This window comes from Amblyomma mixtum, chromosome 6 (genome assembly GCF_055824585.1).
Source record: "Amblyomma mixtum isolate Tamu chromosome 6, ASM5582458v1, whole genome shotgun sequence".
NCBI classification, from domain to species: domain Eukaryota; kingdom Metazoa; phylum Arthropoda; class Arachnida; order Ixodida; family Ixodidae; genus Amblyomma; species Amblyomma mixtum.
Window position 1 is genome coordinate 22,380,955 of NC_143017.1, and position 24,511 is coordinate 22,405,465.

Sequence of the window (24,511 nt, forward strand, 5' to 3'; positions counted from 1 at the left end):
CGAAACGGTCGTGACGTCACAGTGCGCGAATTTAAAACGGGGCCAATTGTACTTTGACTAGTAACCATGAAACCATGTAAAGGAATCGTATAGTGATGCTCCAAATAAGTGAGAATGCGTTTAGTTAATTGCTTAATTTACCCAATCAGCCTATTTAACCTTTCTAATGAGGCCATATAAATAAATAAAACCGAGTAGGAAATTAGTCGAGCTCGGGAATCGAACCCTGGTCTCCGGAGTGCGTGACGAGCGTGCTACCACTCCGCCATGCAAGCTTTTTTTTCTTTGTTATCCGCCATGCCAGCTCAATGGTTTGGAATGAGAAAAGGTGCGTCTAGTGAATAGGATGTCTTCGTTCCCTCCTATCTTCCTCCCTGCCCGTTACGGCAAGGTTTAGGTGTCCACCGAGATATGCGAGACATTTCCTTTCCTCAAAAACCAATTTACCGATGAGCAAGGCGTAGAACTATAGTATCACCGAACGGGCGATGGCGTTCTGTGGACTCCCTGGCAGCGTTGCAAGACGCTGTCGCGTTCCACTCTTAGAGGCGAAGCTTAACGTCTTAACCACACATCAGTGACACAAGCAGCAACACTGCGCATAAGGCTTTCGCCTCACCGCACTTTAGGTCAACAAAGTGCCCCCTGAATTTTTCTTCTGGCATGGCCGGATCAGCTCTTCTAAACAGACGCGTCATGTCCTCGACGTACATCTGAGCGCTTTCGTTCGGCAGCTGGATGCGGGATTGTAGCACACGCTCAGCTCGTTCGCGACGATCCGCGCTTGTGTAGGCCTCCAGCAGCCGACGACGGAACTCATGCCACGAGATTAAAACGTCCTCTCGGTTTTCAAACCAGGTGCGAGCACCGTCCTCGAGGCTGAAGTAAACGTTCCGGAGTTTGGCTGCGTCGTCCCATTGGTTAAACGCAGCTACGCGTTCAAAGTGAAGGAGCCAGTCCTCCACATCCTCAAAAAGTTCCCCACGGAACGTCTTTGGAATCCGCGGATTCTGCAAAGTTTAGTGGGATGGAGCGACAGCAGCGGTTTGCAGAGGAGGAGGAGCTGCTGTCGCCATGGCGCCGCTCTCTAATGGTCCAACCTCCGAAGGCAGTCCCTGGATCCTCCGACTGAAGCGATGTACCGGAGTGTCAAGCGGTACAGGGCTGGCGCGACGGCTGCCTGGAGGGGTCTCTTGCCTGGGCTCACGGGTACCCCGCACCTCCACCAGACTGTAGGGTACTTGCTGACGAAGAGGGCTTTAATAGCAGGCACGAAGACAGGGAAGGCCAGGCAAGCTGGGGCAGCAAAGGCGACAGATTCCTCACAGGCGCGAGCCCTACTTCGTTGTCGTCGCCCTACTTCGTATGCGCCACCTGGCAATACTAGGTGGCAATATGGAGGACAAACATTTTTCGTGAACACAATGAAGAGCTACGCGGACCAACTGAAAAAAGAGTGGCTAGTGCATTTGAGAGGAAGGATGGATAAGGAAGAGTGAAAAAATACGAATATTGAGCTTTTGCCATGGGACACGTCCAAGCAAGCAATTGATCACATCACATCACATCACTTTATTTTCCTTAAAGACCCCTTGCGGGGTGTTACATAAGGGGTGGGTTTTTAAGAAGTACAGGTGTTCAATGCAGTCATGAATGTTCCAGGGCAGGTGATGGCAGCGATATCGTGGGGAAGGCCGTTCCAGTCAGCTGCTACTCGGCAAAAAAAATGAATTAGAGAAAACAGTAGTACGGGCACGTGGGCGCAAAACTTGAAGAGGATGACTGATGCGATGTGATCTGCGCGGCGGGGGTGCGCAGATGTAGGGTTCTTGTCTGAGTGGCGAATAAAAAAACTTGTGGAATAAGACGAGACTGGCAGAGCGACGGCGAGCAGAAAGATTAGATAGACCTGATTGCAATTTTAGAGATGATATACTAACGTCGTATGAATACGAGGAATGAATGAATCTTGTGGCCCTGTTCTGCACAGCTTCGAGGGCGTTTGTTAGATATGCTTGGTGAGGGCTCCAGATGGCCGATGCTAATTCCAGTTTAGTTCTGATGAGTGAAATGTATGCTTGTAGTCTTACATGTTGAGGGGCATCCCGCAGGTGACGTTTCAAGAAGCCAAGTGTTTTATTAGCTGATGATATCAGGTTAGTCACATGCAGACGCCAGGATAAATCATTAGAAATGGTGATACCTAAGTATTTGTACGACTGGACGAGGTCGACAGAGGAGTTAGAAATTGTGTACTGGAAAACAAAAGGATTTCGGCGGCGGTGAAAAGACATATACTTACATTTGTTAGGGTTGAGTGTCATCAGCCACTGCAAACACCAATTTTGCGCATGGTTTAGGTCAGCCTGTAGGGATTCTTGGTCAGAAGGGTTAGTTACTGAACGATAAATAACGCAGTCATCAGCAAACAGACGGATATGACAAGATACATGCTGGGGTAGGTCGTTAATGTAAATAAGGAATAACAAAGGACCGAGGACGGAGCCCTGCGGGACGCCGGAGGTTACTGGAAGCGGGTGGAAGGGCTGCTTATTAATGAAGACAGACTGAGAACGATGCGTGAGGAATTCTTTAATCCACGCGATGATGTTTGGATCTAGGTTCAGCTGAGAGAGTTTGAGAAGCAAGCGTTGATGAGGTACTTTGTCGAAAGCCTTAGCAAAGTCTAGGAATATGGCATCAGTTTGTAGGTTAGTGTCAAGGTTGGCGTGAATGTCATGAAGAAAAATAGCCAGTTGAGTTTCGCAGGAAAATCCTTTTCGAAATCCATGCTGGGACGGATGGAAGAAGTGATTGGAATCTATAGGAATTGTATGATTTGGCTGTAAATGACATGTTCTATTAATTTGCAGGGTACACTTGTTAATGAAATAGGGCGATAATTAAGAGGTGAATCAGTAGTACCTGTTTTGTGGACGGGAACGACCTTCCCCACTTTCCAGTCGTCAGGTATGGTTCCTTCTGACAATGATTGCGTAAACAGTGCACAAAAAATACTGGAGCAAGCTAGTTTAGCGTTCTTTAAAATTTTTGAGTTTATATCATCTATGCCGGTAGCGGATGAGTTCTTTATTTTACCAATTATGCATGAAATTCCGCTACTGTTGAAAGTTATGGGTTCCATGGCTATGGTGATAACAAGTGGTAATGTAGAACAGGGCAATTCGGATTCGTCAGTAAAAACGGACGAAAAAGCAGTGTTAAATGCGTTTGCACATTCGGTATCAGTCATTGTAACACCGGCATTGTTAGTGAGGGTGATAATGCGTGTTTCTTTTGGGTTTATCACTTTCCAGAATTTTTTTGGGTTATCGACTATCATTTTTGGTAGGTAGACTTCGTAGAAGGAACGCTTAGCTTTTACAATCGCGGCCAAGTACAATTGTTCAACTTCATGGTATTTTACATACGCATTTGGGCTTCCTTGTCGCTTCGCTGTACGAAATGCGCGTTTTTTCTTATTTTCGAGTCTTTTTAGTGTTTTGGTGAACCACGGCTTCTGATTACGCTTCCTAAAACTGCACGTCGGGATATATTTAATGGTTACGTCAGCTATTTTATGTTTGAAGAGTGTCCAGTTTTCATTTACACTTCTGCTATGAAAGGAGGTTTCAAACATTGACAATAAGTTATTTAATTCATTGCTGATTGCTTCGTAGTTTCCCTTGTCGTAGAGCATAATAGTTTTCCGGGAAGGTTCTTTTATGACTGAGAGACTTTTTTGACCAGGAGACTGAGAAGGAAGACTTCAATAAGTCATTTGATGTCATTAAGCATTGTCCTGTACCTAACACGCAGATAGACGTAGCATCTGAACATGCGAGATTTGGCAAAGGGATCAGACAGACCATGAGATGTGGTATACAACATTTCCTTCTCTCATCTATTTTATCACTGTGACGAAGAAGACGAAGCTGGCAGTGGCGTGTGACGGAGGGCTCGCGCTAGGTCAGCGCCCATTAAATTATCATTCCAACAGTTCACCCCCTGTGTCTTGGCCACTCCCCCGTAGTGGGTATGTGCCATTCTACTTGAGGCCAACCAACCAACCAACCAACCAACCAAATTATCGCATTGCCATCAGTCATCTCGTCTCATTTTTCGGCTTGTCGTCACGAAATATTTGGTGCGAGGTGCTGTAGAATCATTGGCATCCTGGTTCTGGAGCTTCGGCGTCCTGCGTCAGTGATGGTCGTCGGCCGTGAGTTCTTGGCCCGCGTCACCAGGCCGTGCCCCATGCTGTCAGAGCTGAACCGACCTCGCCGTTCACGAAGAACTCTAGTTTGGGCTAGTTGGTTCATGATTCAACAGAAAAATGGCGCAAAAGACGTGGACAAAAGAGACAAACACGACAGGACCACCCCAGCCCCTTTCCCGGCCCCGACCAGCAGACACGATGAAATGACGACGCTGCAGCGACCAGAGCCTACGACCCGACCGATCCATGAAGCTGCACCCTCCCCCTCGCCCCCCCTCAATGAAGACACCGTTCTCATGCCCATCACCCGCCCGCGGTGGCTCAGTAGTTATGGCGCTCGGCTGCTGACACGAAAGATTGGGTTCGATCCCGGCCGCGGCGGTCGAATATCGATGGAAGCAAAATTCTAGAGGCCCGTGTTCTGTGCGATGCCAGTGCACGTTAAAGTACCGCAGGTGGTAGAAAAAATTCCCTGAGCCCTTTACTACGGCGTCCCTCATAGCCTGAGTCGCCTTGAGACGTTAAACTCCCTTAAACCACAAACCAAAAAACCTGCCCAGGCTGTTCAGCGCGTACTGGGGCCTCGGCCGACGGCTACTGGCAACCTGCGGCCCGGAACCTTCGTGGACCGTACTCATTTGTTCATCTCTCTCATCGTGGCGGCCATCGGTATAGACATATATACTGACAGCCGCACTGGGTGCAGATACTGATAGCCGCACTCAAGTCTTGGGGAGCTTCCCACAACAGTTGCTTTTGTTCCCTAAGCTTTCCTTTTCCAGCGACAACACGTTCCGCTTTCTTTGCCCCGTATATCTATTGCGACTGGCTTTATCCGTGCAGGGAACTGGCCGTGCAGATGGATGGCGCCCCTCTACTGCTGTCGCCAGCGCGTGCATTGCGTAACGACTGCAGTTCAAACGGCGTTGTCGCCTCGCTCACCGAGTGCCACCAGGGCTGCGCGTACACCTCTCAAGCTGCAGGGCACGACTCAACTTAGGCTCCTTCGTGCCGCGCGCTGGATTTTACCATCACGGGACCATAAAGACATGTTCTTGACACATGCGCTACTTTGGCGTGAACGCAGCACGTGGGAACCAGGTGGAGGGAGGCAACATTTTGTGCACGAATTTTAGGACGTAAAATCTCGTGCACTAATTTTCTTTTGAAAAACAGCGAAGATTTTCTTTTGAGTTTTTCTTACGGGCTTTTTGTTCAGATTAACGGTCGCCACATGAAGCGTGTGTTGCCTCAGGACTGAACGCAACTTATTCCTATCATTGCTTGGATATGCTTACTGTTCTATGTTAGAAGCGTTGATCCGGTTGGTCTTAATTGCTTTGTTTCACTACTGTCCCTTATTATTTCACTGCTGCGCATTTATAATGTTTCACATTCCTAGCTGATGTCAATATTTCGAACAGATCAACGGTGGCAGTTTTCCACCCAGTACTGCTGATCTGCAGAATACTCAGGCACTACAACTTCGCAAGCAACCGAAGGGAATGACAGAATCATATCTCAGTGCTAGACGCTCTCACAGGAGCCATATCTAATTCATGGCTGGCATTTCGCGCTCCAGCGCTTAATTTACGATAGCAGAGCAATAGCACTCCTCCAAGATTATGACGAAGAGAACTAGTTGTAATGCGATAGCATTTAGATTGTCGTCTTGCAAAAAAAAATTCAGGCTTCTCCTGAATGTTGAGGAGGGTACCGACGTCATCAACACCTCAAAATTTCACAATCTGAGGACTCGAATGTTAGGGTACCTTCCACTGGATTATCGCATAGGATTGTACTCGTCTGACCAATTCACCATCATGAGCCTGACTACGCCCACTGCAGGACAAAGTCTTCTCCCATATCTCTCCAGTTATCCTTGTAGTGTGCTAGCTATGGCCATCATATCCCCGAACTTCTTAGTCTCATCCGCCACCTAACTTAATACAGCCCCTGATAGGCTTCCCTTCCCTTGGAATGTTGTCTGCCACCCCGGTTATCCTGCTTTCACATCACTTGCCCCAATCAAGCCCATTTCTTCCTCTTGATTTCGACTAGGATGCCATTAACCTGTGTTTGGTTCCTGATTCAATCTACCCTCTTCCTGTTTCTTAACTTTAAACCTATCCTTTTTCTTGCCATAGCTCACAGCATTGTTCTCAACTTAAGCTTAACCATATTCGTTAGCCTCCACATTTCTGGTTTATAGGTAATTACCGGAAGATACAGCTTTTACTTAGGTTTCTTGGTGAGCTGCCATTCAGATCTGAGAGGGCCTGCAAAATGCGCTCCAACCCAGCCTTATTCATCGAATTACTTCGCTCTCGTAATCCGGATTTTCGGTTACTATCTGCTCTAAGTAGATGTATTCCTTTGCCGCTTCCAGCTTCGCTACCAACTGTAAACTTGTGTTCCATTTGAAGACTTGAACGTTATTTTTGTTTCGTGCTTCTTAATTTTTCTGTCCACAGTGCAATAGCGCTGTGTCCAACTCATTGATCATGCTTTGTACTTGATCTCCTTAGTAACCTGGCAAGGGAATGCCATCAGCGAATCGCAGATAGCTAAGGTATTATCCATTAACTCTGATTCTTAAGTGTTCCCAACCCTGGCCACTGAATACCTCCTGTAAACAGGCAGTGAATAGCACTTGCGAGATCGTGTCCCTCTGCCTGGCCACTTTCTTATCAGAATTTTAAGGCGAAAGCCTTTAACGCCTCATTGTTGTCGACAGAAGGTTTTCAGCAGAAGGTTGTCAGCACAGGTGTCACGCTCTTTCAAGTCAGACCAGAAAAAAACTCTTTGTGCACGGTGGGATTCGAACCACGGTCCTTCCGTTCCACAGCCGAGCGTGCTAATGGCTACGCTACTTCCTCCCAACGCATATGCAGTTCTCTTCATCTAGGATGCTGGAGAGTTTTTGCAGAAAGGCGTCGATTCAGACGGATGCCTCCCAAACACCCTCCAGTGTCTCTAGAATTTAAGATTTACAAGCAATTGTGTACTTAACTTCTTAACCACACATCATTGACATAAGCAGCAACACCGCGCAAAAGGCTTGCGCCTCACCGCACTCCAGGTCAACAAAGGGCCCCCTTGAATTTTCTTTTATTGCTGTCTTCATGGAGCACTATGTTAGCTGTGCACCCGCAATAGATATCTTTATCCCACCTCTATTCATCCACTAATCTCTATTAGTCTGCCTTTTTACCCGACTAATCCTCACTAATTCACCTTAATCTATCACTAATTTCATCTTAATAAATTGGAGGGGCAGGCCCATTGCCAAATATGTTGAGCCCTTGAATTTTCGGCTGTGCGCCTACTTCTAAATGCTAAAGCATTTTCTTCGTTAAGAATGTGGTTAGTATGTACCTGAGCACAAAAAATTCTAACTTCTTGTGGCGAAGTGAACAAAGCCATTTCTTCTCCTAGGGATCTGACAATACGATGTTTGACACAGCCTATAAAAATCGGGGAGCCCATGCAACCTAAACTTCAATCCCTAGAGCACCCCTCTTAATACACCATGTTGCATGATAGATTGCAGCGGCAATTTGTGAAACTTCTCGGAGCGCCCCTTGTATAGTTTTTGCCTTAGGTAACACAATACCCCCCAACTAAAAAATATTGTTCGCTGTTCTTTAAGGAATTGTTCCGCATTTTTCTTTTCTTATAATAATTGCATCAATTTCTGTCATTAGCCGCGTGGTAAATGTCAGAAAATGCTCGGGACAAAAAAAAAACATGACACTGTTTCTATCTCTGAACAAGTATACAACGATAAAAACCTGCACTAGAGATCTATTATTGAATGCTACGGCGAAAACACACAAAAATAAACTACTTTGCGGCAGAGTAGAAGCATGGAAGGGCGTCGTAAACCTGGGAGGCAAGGGACGCGGCGCGCACCATTCGTTGTGATTTGCGGAAACTATGATAAAAAGCCGCGCCGTGGTGGTGGATCTCTGGCGCATCTGGCTGAGCCGCAGTGGGTCCCTGGAGCGTCGTTCGAGGAGCACACGTGCCTTTTACCCTCGCGGCACAGCCTAATTTGTTGGCGTTTACGGCCACCGTCGTGCTATAAAAAAGGTGGATTTATAGCGCTTTGACCGCAGCGCTGGCAGTGACACGCTGCACGCTTCATCCGTAAATTGGGGAAAAGGCAGTCTTTCAATAGCGGTTTTCTGTTTCTCATGGCTCAGATGCCACTGTGATCGCATTTTCCAGACGTGAGAAATTAGGTCAGGCTTTTTGAACATTACTTGTGCATGGGCACCCCGGGAGGGGATGGGCTTGGTACAAGTTTTAGAACCTGGTGTGGTGCTCGTACTCTCTGCGGTAGGTGCTTGGACGAAACCTCGAGTAGAACAGAAAACACGTTTTCAATCGCGTTCCTCGGTCAAGGGGCTTTTCAGCCGTTACAATCAATCCGATATTTCATTATAAGACGTTGGGTCTGGAACTCCTTGTCCTTCATCGTCCTCATAAATGAGTGACCTGATCCCCTTCGGCAAGAGCAGGTGCAGGACGACGTTTGAGGGCGCGTGCAGCTGCAGCTTCCCAGTCACTTTAAAGGGGCACTGAAGCGGTGTGCACCGAGCGTTCAAAACACCAGGAATACTGAAAGCATTTGGGTCGCCTATAAACCTCGCACACAATTTTTTCATCTAGCATATGTTGCCCTAGAGATATCGGCGATTAAAAACGGTCTCTGTGTTTTGGCTCTCTACACATACACCGAACCAAGCAAGAAAAAAAAATTAAGATTACCGACCAGCACCGCCCTCCGCTCACAAAACAACCACCCACCCAACCCAGTTGGATTGTTTACACTTTTTTTTTTCCCGCTTTATCTGGTTGGTTGATTTATGGGGTTTAACGTCCCAAAGCGACCCAGGCTATGAGAGACGCCGTAGTGAAGGGCTCCGGAAATTTCGACCACCTGGGGTTCTTTAGCGTGCACTGACATCGCACAGTACACGGGCATCTAGCATTTCTCCTCCAAAGAAATTCAGCCGCCGCGGCCGGCATTGAACCCTTGTCTTTCGGGTTCGATCCCGGCCGCGCTTGATCTTAAGCCACGCTTGGACAATGCGTGATAGTGGGGAAAGGGAGACAAGCCGCGGTTTCCTGTCGGCCGTAGACGCTTGGACAATGCGTGATAGTGGGGAAAGGGAGACAAGCCGCGGTTTCCTGTCGGCCGTAGACTCTACTTCGCCGCTGGGATTTTTGACAAGACAATGAAAGCCAACTGATGTAAGGAGCGCTGCATGACGCGTCGTGCGAGGTTTCGCGTGAAAGTCCCGCAATGCAGGCCACCGCAAGGTGTGAAAACACGATTTTTAGAAAATTGTTTGTAAATTATCGGTCCACTTCTGAGAATTTGTATGCGCCATGCACACTCTCTACGATGTGCCATTTGCTCTACATAATGCACACATTTAATAGCAACTTGCTCAAAAGCTTTGCAGAGACCCTTTAAACGATAGCACAGACGAACCCTCAAGCGACGGGTGGTAGCAGCTGCCGTCTGTGCCTAGAAGCACCACGGCGTCAGAGCTGCTCGAACCTACATGCGATGCAACGACGGCAGTCAATATATTTGCTGAAACCGCTAGACTCCATTGATAGTAGACGCACGGTGGCCTAAATCACGCTGTTATTATAGGCGATAATCGGCGGCGGGTCTCCGCCATTAAGCCCTGGCCTGGGCGCCGAGCATTTCGACGTATCTTCAAGCACGCCGATACAGGTCGCTACTGCGAGGGGGCCCTACGGCGTCGTCTTTTCGTGCTATTTCATGAACGATCTTGGCCTTGTGGGTAGAACTTCCTTGATAGTTTCGCTTGATTGCAAGTTCTTGTTGTGCTGGTATTCCTGGGATAGAAAATTAAATTTCAAAAAGCAAGCAAGAACGAAAAGAGGGAACTATAAAAAAATAAACAATAGCATGAACAAAAACGCACAATGACATACCAATCAGTATCGGGAGCAACCTTGGTCCTGCGTCATGTAGGTTTGAAGCGATAACAGGCATTTCAATGTCATTCAGTATAAATGAAAGCATGCTAGAGCAGCTTGTGATGTTTCCTGCATGAAGTTTTCTGCATTTAGCATAGGAGCCGAAACGTATTAGCTTTGTATCAACAACCTATTGTTACGAATAACCGTTCCGGTTTTGATTTTTAGCACGGCTTCAACTTTTATCGACAAGATAATTCAACCAGTCCCATAGGTGACCACAGTCCAGCAACGAATCCCGGTAGGACCATTGCTAACTCTCTTCACATTACTGTGGGCAATTATTTACCGAGAGATGTAGGTATTCTGCAAGTCACAAAAGCTGAAAGAGGGTGGGGGTCGGGGAGGGGGAGGGAGGGAGGCGTGTCTTAAGCTTTGCCTTTAAATGCAGAAGCCGAAAGCGCTAATCTGTCCCCGTTCACATCGGCTACTCAACTGATTTCTCTCTTCCATCCGGTCAGTCTCTCGCGCTGTGCATAGGATGTCGCCTTCAACTTCCCTCCGTGTGCAACGGAGGCAGAACAGATCGCTATCGCATTGCCCTTTTCAAACAAGCATCGAACCGAAAACGAAGTGAAAGCCGAAGTGCTAGCGCACCTAATTCACATTTCACGATGCGAAATATTACTTGTTTTTTTGTCAAGGATTTTTTTTTTGACAGCAACATCCCCTTGTACGGCAAAAAATGTATACATGTATACAAGTAATTTATGAAAGTTAACTGCATTCTGAAAAATAACCTATGTAAAAACGTTTGTGAGTGTTGGTTTCAGAGGGCGGTTCATGGATAGCTCATGTTAAGTGCAATTAGTAGCGCTGGGCGATCCCTCAGCTCCTCGCAACGCGATCACAAGAACGTAAGTAAGATGTTCGAAAGGGCGGCCTATCATGCTCATGCCAGGCCTATTCTTGAGTATGCCTGCCTTTCGTGGGATCCGGTTCACCGGGTTCATATTGAGGCACTAGATGGAATTAAGCATCTTGCTGCCAGGTTCGCCCTGGAGAGGCAAGATCGTTTTCTGAGTGCCACAGCGTTAAAGAACTTCATTAGGTATACCTTTCTGAATGTCGTAAAAATCTAGGCCTAAACATTTTTCTTTTCTTCACCGCAATCAACCGGGAAAATCTGCGTCATCATATCTTCATTCACAACGCTACCTCTCTTCTCGAAAAGATCGCGGCTGCAGATTTAGGTTTACGCCTGCAGGGATAATATTTTCAAAAACTCTTTATTTATTGGGATCTTTGAAGACTGGAATGGCTTACCTGCCAGTGCAGTGTACCGCAACTCCGCAGTTCTTTTTTACAAAGCTGTTTGCTCTAAAGAATAATGCTTCTGGCGCTGTGGGTTCTTTTTGAATGAAGAATAAAGACGCCGACGGCGACCTTTCTAAATCGCATTAAAACGCCACATTAAGGCAGGAAACATTCTCACGCGTGTCTGCACAAAAGCCTCGCCGTCAGCCTGAGGGCTCAGTCGTTTCTTTTTGCTTCCAGGGCTCAGCACCCGTGGGTGATACTATCAGACACCTTTAGCATATTCTGTACTTTTTCGTCGCTTCCTGAAAACTGGGAGCCTCGACCGCGCATGCGGCGCCGCTTATCCTAGAAGTATGCCGTAAAAACATTTTGGTACACTGTAATCACCTGGCGTGGTGGCTAGGGCTCTCGGCTACGGAGCCGGAGCTGTTGGGTTCGAACCCGACCACGGTGACCACGTTTCGATGGACGCCAAACTCAAGAGGGGCCGTGTGCTGTGCGATGTCAGTGCACGCTAATAATCCCCAGGTGGACGAAATTTGCCGGAGACCTCCACTACGGCACATCTTTGTTCTGCCGTCCTCTCACTCCCTCCTTTCTCACTTCCCTTACGGCGCGGTACAGGTGTCCATCGATAGATGTGAGGCAGATACTGCGCCATTTCCTTTCCTCAAAAAAAAAAAAATTCACAACGACCCTAGTAACGATAGCCCTAGTCCCAACCCGCGCGCCACTCTTTCGTGGGCGGCGGTGAATACGCTGCCGATGCGTCGACGCTGACAGTACGTTATTAAAAAAGGGGCATACTGGAAATAAAAATATTTAAGGATGATTACGATTCCCCCTGATGCGAAATTTGTGTGAAGGTCTGTCGGTGTCTCAGGCTCTGTAGGCCAATTGTTTTGCTTTGCAGGGTCGTCGGCACATCTGGCGGCGAAGTGATAACAATAGTTGATAAACTTAAAATATTGGGTGTAACCTTCTCCCCTGATATGACATGGACTAGTCATATCGAATCGTTATCAAAACACCTATCGGCAGCAGCAGGTGCAATATCACGATGCCGGCAGCTCCTACCAGTGAAAGCCAAACTCCAAGTTTACCACGCTCTTTTTGCTTCTCGAATTAATTACTGTACACTTGTGTGGGCTACACTGAGCCTTAACAGTCGGTGCATTCTTCATCGTTTGCAAAAGAAAGCTTTGCGCTACATTGGCAATTTCCCACGACTACATGCAACCGGCCAGTTATTTACAGATTTTGGCATTATCAATGTGATGACTGTCTTTGAATTCCGCTTAGTCTACTCGTTGTTCTTTTCAAGTGAAGAATTTAAAGCATTTTTAACCGCTTCTTCTTGCTTAACTAGTCAAAGAAGTGATCCCCGAACACGTGCTTCACACATGTGGTTTCTACCGCATCGTCGCACGGCATACTTACTGCAATCACTTACATACCAGGTTCCCTTTGTGTTGAATAAACATGAAAAACTGCGTGCGTGCTGATTTCACTACTTTTACTCGGAGACAAGTTCGTGAATATTTCGTGAAACGTTGAAACTATCCTTTTGATGCTTTGATTGTATCCCTCTGGTAATACCATGAGATTGCACTGTTATTTCGGTAACCACATATCTATTCTTTATAGCTGTGTTTATACCTGCGTTTATAGTGCGTTTATATTGCGTTTATACCTGTGTTTATCCCTGTCTTTATGCCTGTGTTTATGCCTGTAATATGTTCCATGTAAAGCAGCTTCCTGCTAAAACTGTCGCCTGCTGATGTACGCGAGGGCCCTCGGCACTCTCAAGCAGTGAGAAACTGCTTTTTCGCTGAGGTGCCCCCCAACCTAGAGTTGGAAAATAAACATTGAATTGTATTGAATATTTATTATTTGTTTATTACATGCTGTTGGCCTCACTTTGAGACCTTGACAAGATCGGGTTGACGTTAAATTGACACAGCATAGAAAACATGGCTGTGGCTTGGCCTGGTTAAGCCCGGTAACTGCGAAAGCAATATCCGTAGCTACGCCATGGTTCAGCTGGTAGTGTAGCTGGTGGTGGTGCTTGTGGTTAGACTTGTGGTGGTGCATCTGTTATACAATCCAATCCAATCCAATGCAATCCAATCCGCGCCGCGCGCGGCGGGCGCAGGAGTTAGGCAGCAGCCACCACGCGCGGCCTCGCCTCGCGACGGCACAAGCTGGAGCCCTGCTCTTGCAGCTGTGAGAGTCACACCGCTAGGCGCGCCGCTCAAGGTCAATCAATGCTGTCTACCGCGGCCTCGCCACGTGAGGAGCTGAAAGTGAAAGTAGTATTGCTTCGCAATAAAAGGAAAAAAAAGAATCAGCACGGTTGATCGGACATAGTGAAGAAGTTGCTAAGAGTTTTAAGTGTACGTTGTCAAATATGACACAAATGTTTCAAGTGACATCTCATTTACAAAATCAGAAGGCAACAAATTCCATTCTGTGATCATAGGTTGTGATAAAGAAAATTCGAATGTATCACCATTGGTTCTGTATTCGGTAAAATGCTTTATGTGCTTCGTTCTTGCGACACCAGTTTCCGGCTGAGGTAAGTATCTGGTTTTGTCTGGTATTGTTCTGTGATCTCAGTTAAGGAAAACAAACTTAAGTACACAGAAATCTGGCTATTGTGTGTGCCGTAGGGAGGCGGACATTTTGCAGAAGTAGGGGGGGGGGATTTATTTTGGCCCTATTTATTGAAGATAAATCTAAGTTTTCGAGAGACATCCTCTAATCTGTCTGTGCATTGTTTAATGCAAGCCAGCTATCTAATAATACTGTATTTTATCACAGAACGTATAAGTACAGCGTACGTCAGATGTTAAGTTTTGTTTCCGGTGAAGCAAGTCGTTCTGATGAACCAAGTCGAATTTTACAGGAAGTGGAACTAACGCTGACAAGGGAGGTGGATTTCTTCAAGTGGCTGACGGACAACAGTGAGAGCAGAAGCCTTCTCCACTTCTTGCATGAAAACAGCGTACATGATTTATTATGAATAGTATGCAGCGAACCCAAATTACGCTTATGGAAAGTGCGCGAGATATAAAAAAAAGTCGAAGCGAACCTCTTATCGTGTAAAGAGCTGGATGCGCTTTTGTGGTAATTATGTCACGTGCTTGTTCCATCGTAATTACGAGTTAGTTATCATGCCAAGATGCTTGCATTATTCCACTTCAGTGATTGCCTTTTGTTGAATTTGGTAACTGAAATCTAATGAAGTTTTCTGCTAGTTCGATAGTAGTATTTGTGTAAAGAAGACGATGATTTGCATGCACAGCGCGCTAGAAAGTGTACATTAGTTCCATATCATTTTTAATAGAAGCAGACGACGATGCAATGCACAGCGCCAGTGTGTGTTGCAGTTTAACACGAGGCATGATCAGCGAAATTTATCTATTCGTGGCGCCGCGGGTTCGAATCCCAGTAGCGGCAATTGTTATTTATTTATGATTTGGCTTTGTTACATCGACAGCGACGACGCATATCAACCAATCATCATCATCATCATAATGATTGATTGATTGGTGGATGGGCGCTTAATAGCTGCGCTCTAAAAACAGGACGCGAAGATTGGATGTCCGCTTATGTAATCCCGGTATTTAAATCTGGAGACAGATTCGTTTCTAATAATTACATGCCAATTTCACTAACTTTGATATGTTGCAAGGTATTCGAACACATAATATACACAAACATTATGACTCGACTTAACCAGAACAACTTGCTTAACAACAACCAGCATGGCTTCCGCAAACATTTATCGTGCCAGACACAGGTATCTGAGTTAATAACGGACCTTCATCAAGCAATAGAATCTTCCCTCTACATTGACTCCATCTTTGCTGATTTTTGTAAAGCCTTTGATCGCGTCCCTCATAACAGCCTGATGATAAAAGTACGCAATCTGCAGCTAGACCAACATACTATGCACTGGATTAACGCATTTCTAACAAACCGCTTTCAGTCAGTTAAATTAGGCACCTTTTTATCAAGACGTACAGGCATTCCTTCAGGAGTACCTCAGGGTTCGTTGCTGGGTCCACTGCTTTTCTTAACATTTATTAATGACATCACGTCGAGCCATACGATTATTTGCAGATGACTGTGTAATTTACCGAGCAACGATCGGCATCAACAACATTAGGTCAGAAAAGAAGACGACGCCAAACAGAGGGACGCCACAAGGATCCATCATCTCACCTTTGCTCTTTAACATAGCAATGATTGGATTAACTAGGAGACTGAAAAACATCAAAGATGTAGAACATTCAGTTTATGCGGACGACATCACAGTGTGGACGACAAAAGGATCGACGGGAAACAAGCAAGAAATACTGCAAAGAGCGGCGGATGAGATCGGTCAATTTGCTTTATTTAGCGGGATGCAGTGCTCCCCAGAAAAATCAGAATTTATTAGACTTCACAAAAATAAAGAGGACAGGGGAACGATAGAATTAGAGATAGATGGACAACCCGTAAGAAGGACAAATAAGCTTCGCATCTTGGGAATGTGGCTGCAGGAGAAAGGCAAACGGGACCATACCATCCAGCTCTTGGAACACTCCACGAAACAGATATGCAGGATGTTAAGCCGAATTACGAACAAGAGAAAAGGGGTGAAGGAGCGAGATGCGTTACGGATCACTTCTGCGCTCATCATACCGAGGATGACGTACGCGCTTCCGTACCTACAACCTAACAAAGGGGAAAAGAACAAAATGGAAACATGCATCAGAAGGGCGTATAAGCAAGCCTTAGGCGTCATGACCTGCGCCTCGACAGAGAAGCTGATGAACATGGGGGTGTACGGCACCTATGAGGAGCACAGCGAAACCATGCTCAGATTTCAAATGGAAAGACTTAAAAGAACAGCCGCTGGCCGCGCACTACTGATCAAGCTAGGATACCCGGCAGAAGACGAGGGCGAAGACAAGACAGACATTGACAGCCAAATTAGGAGCACTTTCTTGGTTAAACCAGTGCCCAGAAACATGGACCCGAAGAACCACGAAGGAAGACGGGCGGCGAGATCATTGGAGTTGGACAGGTTCCTAAAGAAGAAACAGATGGTTCTGTATGTTGACGCGTCCAAGTACAGAACGAAGGAAAACGCTAGTGCGGTAGCAGTAGTGAACGCCAATGGGAATATAGTTACTGGCGCATCAGTGCGCACAAGGACAACACAAGCAGCGGAAGAGATCGCCATAGCTCTTGCCCTGACTGAAGCCAATCGGCAGGGACTGAGTTACTGGATAGCCACCCTTATAAAAATGGTCTATAGACTTTCTATAGACTTTTTATAGACTCTATAGACATCCTATAGACTTTTACTTTTGTCTATAGACAGTCTATAGAAAATCTATAGACTAAAGTCTATGGCTGTCTCAATTTCCTTTTGTCCATAGACTATCTATAGACTCTCTATAGACTAAAGTCTATAGCAGCCTCAATTTCCTTTAGTCTATAGACGGTCTATAGATTCTCTATAGACTTAAGTCTATAACTACCTCAATTTCCTTTTGTCTATAGACGGTCTATAGACTATCTATAGACTAAGGTCTATAGCTGTCTCAATTTCCTTTCGTCTATAGACGGTCTATAGACTCCCTATAGACTAAGGTCTATAGCTGTCTCAATTTCCTTTCGTCTATAGACGGTCTATAGACTCCCTATAGACTTAGGTCTACAACTACCTCAATTTCCTTTCGTCTATGACAGTCTATAGACTCGCTATAGCCTAAGGTCTATAGCTGCCTCAATTTCCTTTTGTCTATAGACTCTCTATAGACTAAAGTCTATAATTGCTTCAATTTCCTTTTGTCTATAGACGGTCTATAGACTCGATATAGACTAAGGTCTATAGCTGTCACAATCTCCTTTTGTCTATAGACGGTCTATAGACTCTCTATAGACCAAGGTCTGTAGTTGCCTCAATTTCTTTTTGTCTATAGACGTTCTATAGACTAAAGTCTATAGCTGGCTCAATTTTCTTTCGTCTATAGATGGTCTATAGACTGTCTATTGACTAAGGTCTATAGCCTCAATTTGCTTTCGTCTGTAGACGGTCTATAGACTCTCTATAGACTACGGTCTATAGCTGCTTCAATTTCCTTTCGTCTATAGTCGGTCTATAGACTCTCTATAGACTACAGTCTACAAATACCTCAATTTCCTTTCGTCTATGCACTGTACACTATAGATAGTCTGCTGTCTATAGACCAGTCTATAAAAATCCTAATTTTATCTAACAATGTTCGATACACTGACTTTCGACTAAGTATAGAACAATGCCAATTTATTTTTGCACTGCATGCTGCGGGGACCTGCATCTGGTGACCGCAACTATGTCGGGAGTCCTCCACCTCCTTCGCTATTACGGAAATTAAAAAAGTATTGCGTGAGGACATTACAACACCCACCTGTATATTTTCAGGAGCCGTGACAAGCTCCTTTTCGTTATATCGTGACGTATATTGTCAATACAATTAAATATTTAATGCTAACAAGTAAGCCGCGGAAAGGCAGCCGTTCTTGAAGTAAAGGCGCCGCAAACTGTACTACATCGAATGAATACGCTGTCCCTTAAAGGAATCGCTCGACACAGTTCCATTCCATCTTTCGATCGTTACTGTCCAACGCGCTGAAATCAGACACATTTCATCAACGCTTCTACATTTCTCTTTAAAACGTCCTGAAAATAAAGGGGGAAAGACGGGTGAGAGAATTCAAGGAAGCGCCCATCGCTTAGAAACACCTCAGAATAGTCTCAAAGAGCCTGGTCCTCTGTGCGATTAACATCTCCCATTTATACCTTTGCAGTTTGTATTCACGTGAATAAGTTCACCGACGCAACAATCAGAAAGCCAGTATTTTTTCGTTCCTACCCTTGCACCTGTTGCTTCGGAGCCGATGACACGCTGATGTCGAGCATATCAGTTTTCTAAACACGAACACACGCAAAAAAGACGTTATGCTATGCAACATTATAATTATTATTTGAGAATTGTACCACATACTATTCGGTGGGAGATGCGGCGCGTATACAGTCAAGCAGTTAGATTTCGGTTCTCTTTTCACGAAAACAATAAGGTTTTTAGAGGGTATGCGAAGAATTCACGCTTATAAACCAGTTACCTTCTGTGGTCTTGGATATCAGATCAAGCTCCACACGGAAAGAGTGCGAGCGATAAAGATACGACCGTGAAATGGGTTTCTGTTTCACGTTTTACCGTTTTACCACGAGACGGCGGAAAATCATTCGGGCTGCAAACAACCCTGTGCGTGGCTGCATCGGTGGAGTCGGCGGTTTTTTCGCGGATTACGTTTTCTTCAAAATCCAGCTGCATCGTCCGCTTACGGTAAGTCTATACGTTTATATTTTATTCATTTGGTCTCCTAAACCACTCTAAGCAGAGCTGTGTGTGCAGAACAGATTATGTGCGCAGTGACAAACGTCCTATCTTCGTTTCTAAGGCGGAAGCCATCGGGTTCTCGACTAATGCCGCTTATCTCTGTGCCGCTGTCTTTACTAACGCGCGGAAAGGCAGTCTGTGCGATGCCCTTGATGATAAGCCGCTCCTCGCGAGCTGTCTACTAGAGTTTTCGTGTTGCAAGGTAGACGCGCGGCCAGAAATGTCGTTTAGCCTGTGAATGACGGCCGAAATGGAACTGTGCGGTAGTTAACGCCGTGTGAGCTCAATTTACTTTGCACCTCCGAAAACGTACTTACATACACTCTCGTTCTGTGGTGGATTACATTTATTTTCTAATCTTTGTGTTATCGCTTGTCTGGACCTTGGAGTGCTGTTCTTTTTGAGGTGTGCATTTCCTTCCTACGTATATGGACGCTCGCTCGGTGCGCGTCGTGGGCGCCGACGTTTCAGCAAAGGTGTCTTGTAACGCTACAGACTGGAGCGCGAGACGTTTGTCAAAGTTGTAGTTAAGCAGCGCTGAAGGAATTCTTTTAGTGTGATGGTATAAAATTCATTGCCCGTGCGATTGGCCGGCGTGCTCAAACACCGCGAAGAACCCACGAGCTCCATCCCGTCTCCCCGTCGTTGCACACGTACGGATTCCTCCATGTCTGTCATCAGAGCCGTTGGCCGCCCCCGCTCGCCTGCGGGCACTTCATTTTGAAAGCTGGGTAAAGGTCGGCTCGACAAGAGGTGGCTTACATTTCTTTCCGAGTGGTTCGTTTATGAATCCCGCTCACGCGTGCACAGATTTCTCTAATACCATTTGCGCGAGAGGCAAAGTATGTGTTTCTGATTTCAGACTGCTAACTTACGAAAGCGCCGATGTAATTCGCCGCTTATTTGCGCCTAAAATTAAATTAAGCTGTCGAGTTACTATAGCTGCACCTCTTGAAAGCGTTAATTGCTTCATTTAAATACTTCGTACTTTGAGCGCGTTCAATGCTTTCGTTGATTTTTCTAGCAGCGTTGGGTTAGGCTACCTCCATGCAAGAAACACACCTCTTTACGGCACTGTTGGGGCTGCACTTGAAGGAAAGACTAATTGAATTTCAGACGGTATTTTATCGTGACAGTAATTTGTTGTCTTAAACTCGCGACTGCTTTTGAAACGGCGCAGCTGCAGCCTCTGTGTGCAGTATGGGTTTTCTGAATAATGAGCGCGGCATGGAAGCGCTGCAACCCGCTTGTTTCTAAGAGCACGCGCAGATGTATGAGTATGCTGTTCCATCTCTGTGCTTCAAGTTATAGGCGCAAATCTGTGGTGAACTGGTCGCTTCTGCCTGCCGGTTTTGTATAGCTTGTGCCCGTTTGAGTATCGGCTTACGTACACCCGGCCAAATCTTTAACTGGCTCTGGTGTTGCATCGATAAATGAACCTTGTAAAAAAGGTGCCTTTTGGCTACACTGCTGGCATATTCATGTTGTAATTTGACACGTGAGATGGCATTTCATAGTTTCTTTTTGTTAATATAACGTTTGAGTGGAGTACTTGCGTGTTTCGATCAAAGTTATCAGAAATATTCATCGTCTGCTGCTACGAACAGCCGAAACAAGCGGAATACGCACCAATGGTTCTGGTGGCGCATTTGCACTTACTCTAGGTAAACGACTTGTCCGCCATGAAAGGAGTGGTAGTTTACCCAGAGGATGAGGCCATATGGACCAGATTCATTGCTGCGTCTGCCGCTTGTTTCAGCTGTTGTAGTGGCAGACGAATATTTCTGATAACGTTGATCTAAACACGAAAGTGCTGCACTCAAACAATATATGAACAAAAAGGAACCACGAAATGACATTTCACTCGTCAAATTACAGCATGAATATGCCAGCAGTGTAGCTAAAAGGCACCTTTTTTACAAGGTGCATTTAGCGATGCAACACCAGAGCCAGTTAAAATTTTGGCCGGGTATACCAGGCTTCACGCAGGGTATTTTGAAGCGCTTCTTCTATAGCGGTTATAAGAATAAATGCTGCAATATTCTTCTTTTTGGATCCCTGTGTAAGGTGCGCTGAATCTGTATTTTATGGAGGTGGCATTCTTAACACCTCCTTGCGAGTCAATGCAGATATGTGGCACAATTGTTCAATGTCTTCTGTTACAAATAATGTTAAAGGATTGCCATACAGAAATCAGTATCAGTACTGGATTCAGAGTAGAGTGCTCCAGGGATTACGGGTCTTTGTTACAATGTTTTATGAAGACACTTATAATCTGTCGTGTATTTACTGAAATGATTGCGCCGGCGTGATAGCTCAGTGGCTATCATGTTCGTCTGGCGACCTGAAAGATGCAGGTTCGATTCCGGCCTATGTGGTCGCATTTTAATAGAGGCAAAATGCTAAAGGCTTGTGTACTCTGCAGAGTTGGCCGAAATTATTCCGCAGCCTTTCACTTCAGCGTCTTGTAGCCTGTGTCGCCTTGGGTCTTTGAACCCCATAAAACCAAACCAAAAGATCAAGATTGCCTTTCTAGAATGGCATAGCCAGGATATGCCTTTCATTGTAAAGCACAAGTGTAGAGATGGTATGGGAATTTTTTTTTCAGTTCCTCTGTTATTTTTTTCCTTTGTGGTGTACAGGTGAACATGCCCGGATGATTGACTGCAGACAACAGGCCGCAAGAATGCTTCTGAGGAAACTAGCGGGACTGTTACTTTCAACATTTATGTTATTGTGCATTCTTATGGTCCATGTATTGCATATTTCCGGCCTGGATAGCTTGGAAATAAAACTAAATTTGTAAGTATATTGATTGTGTCATTTGTGAACTCTGGTGACTTTTTTCAGTGGTTGTAGACTGTCTATAGGCAGTTTATAGATAATGGTCTACTAATAGTTTAGTAGACAGAGGTCTATAGACTGTCTATAGACAAAGGTCTATAGCACTGCCAGGCCACACACCTATGGAATGTCTATAGACAGTCTATAGACATATGTCTACTGGACCAGTAGACTTTTGTCTGTAGACTGTCTATAGACAGTAATCTACAGGAAGTCCATGGCCATAAGTCTATAGGTCGTCTATAGTCCGTCTATAGACAAGTGTCTATAGGCGGTCTAAAGACAACTCTATAGGAAATGTATGACCATAAGTCTATAGATCGTCTATAGACTGTCTATAGACATGTGTCTGTAGACTTCCTATAGACCTATAGACTTTCAGTAGACATTTGTCTATAGACTGTCTATAGACAAAAGTCTACTAAAAGTGTATGGCCATAAATCTATAGACTGTCTATAGACCAGTCTAAAGGATTTGTCTATAGACAGTCTATAGACTTCATAGACTAAAGTCTATAGACAGTCTATGGACTTTCTATAGAAATTTTGATAAGGGCACAGATTCTCAGGCTGCAGCAAGGGCGTACAGAGATGGAAGGATCGGCCGAAAAGCCGCGAGTATCCTCTTCGAACAAAAACAACACAGACATGGATCAAACAACACAAACATTCAACACACCATCATTTGGGTCCCTGACACTGGGGTTGAGGGAAATCTCATGGCAGACACCGTTGTCCGAGGGTTCACGAACCGGAGGGCGGGTTTGCCGGTGGAACCCTTCAGCACGCCAGAATCTTACGGGGAGGCAATGAAGGCGTTGTTTGGAGCGCGCAAGAAGTACTCGGCTCCGGCGGATATCCTCGACAGAGAGCAGGCCACCACGCTCAGACGACTACAAACAGACACCTACCCAAGCAGAGCCATGTATCACAAAATGTGGCCGAACAGATACGCGAAAGAGTGCGTGTGGTGTGGGGGCTACGCCACAACGTACCACGCCACCTGGGGCTGCGAAAAAAGCCCTTTACTACCAAAGGTAAATAGCCCTAGTCTAGAGCAGTGGGAGGCCCTCCTGGCTGACTCCGACCCGAGCACTCAGCTTATGCTGGTGACGAGGGCCAAGGCAGCGGCGGAGGCCAACGGTATCCTGGACTAGGGAAGACCGACCACTGTAGCTCCACATCTATCTATCCCCATCCCCCTACTCCCTAACTCTTCCTTTTGAAAAAAAAATAAATGTTTTTACTACTACTACTACTACCGAGTAATATCAAGCCCTCGCGACATCGTTGCTCGCCAGACTGATGTTGATGAGCTAACTGGTTGGTGCGGCAGGTGGCAAATGGTAATAAACGCAGATAAAACTAAACATCTCAAGTTTATCTCGTTGCCAACACGAGCCCTAATCACTACTCTGTTAATAATGCTATCATTGAAAAAGCAGTGTCGGTAAAATACGTCGGTGAAAAATTTAACTCCAATTTATCCTGGAGCACTCATATTGAACTGATCACTACCTAAGCCTTAAACAAACTTGGTCTTCTTAAACGCCGACTGCACCTAGCCAACCAGGACACAAAACTACACGCATTCAACACGCTAACCAGGCCTGCGATAGAATACGCGTCGGTGATCTGGGACCCTCAACACGCCTATCTTATTATTATGTTGGAATCTATTCAAAACAAAGCTGCTCGATTAATTCTTTCCCGTTACTCTCGGTATCAAAGTGTAACAGCACTGAAAATATTGCAACGGATAATCTCCGTGAAGACGACGTAGAGGAAGTGCCCGGTGTGTGCGCGCTTGCCGCTCGGGGCTAGCTGTGATCTGTACCCTGTGCTCCGGTCGTCCTTGTGCCGACATAGACTTCGGGCCACGTAACATCTTTGGTGGAGGTGCGGGGTAAACGATCTCCACTCCACGCAGCTCCGAAGCGGTCGTCAGGCCGGGGCTACTACCATCATGGCTCTACCCGGCGAGTCACGAACCACTCCCTCTGCTCCCTCAGCTCCCTTCCTGGTCATGGCTCCCCCCCCCCCCCCCCCCCCCCCGTGACCCTGGTACCTTTTCTGGTAACGACGGCACCGATGTCGACGACTGGCTCAGCCTATATGAGCGAGTGAGCACCTATAACCGGTGGGATCCCACCGTGATGCTAGCGAATGCGATCTTCTATCTTAGTGGCATGGCCCGGGTCTGGTATGAAACCCGCGAAGAAGAACTGACGAGCTGGGACACTTGTAAAGAAAAGCTCCGTACTTTGTTTGACAGACCCGATGACCGGAAGCTCTCCGCGAAGAAGCAGCTCGCGTCGCGCGCCCAGTCGTCAACCGAAAGCTATGTGGCATATATCCAAGATGTCTTGGCGCTTTGCCACAAGGTCGACGCCGCCATGACCGAGTCCGACAAAGTGAGCCATATTCTGAAAGGGATTGCGGATGATGCTTTTAACTTACTGGTTTGCAAAGACTGCACCACCGTGGACGCAATCATAAAAGAATGCCGTCATTTCGAACAGGTTAAAAGCCGCCGAATTCCACAGCAGTTCTCTCGGCTCCCTAATACTGCCGCTACTTCTTCCTCTGAGGAACACCGATTACTGTCCCGCGCCTCTTCCGATGATGACCCCGTTGCCGGCACTGTGACCCGCATCGTTCGCCGCGAACTGGAAGCCCTTGCGCCTGTTCTGCCCCGTCCGACCGCACCTGATAACTC

General features: G+C 46.1%; 1 protein-coding gene across 6 annotated transcripts in view; it reads left to right on the forward strand.

The window, feature by feature from the left end:
• The window catches only part of LOC149338409 (putative defense protein 3), a 135,831-nt gene that overhangs the window by 20,708 nt on the left and 90,612 nt on the right, over window positions 1–24,511 (forward strand). For 3 of the 6 annotated variants that reach the window (XM_089547640.1, XM_089547638.1, XM_089547639.1), the window contains one exon: window positions 14,415–14,472. The exons of the other annotated variants lie outside the window; for them this stretch is intronic. In XM_089547640.1, the coding sequence (XP_089403766.1) occupies window positions 14,415–14,472 (58 nt within the window). The remainder of the gene's footprint in view (window positions 1–14,414; window positions 14,473–24,511) is intronic. 6 annotated transcript variants of the gene reach the window in all.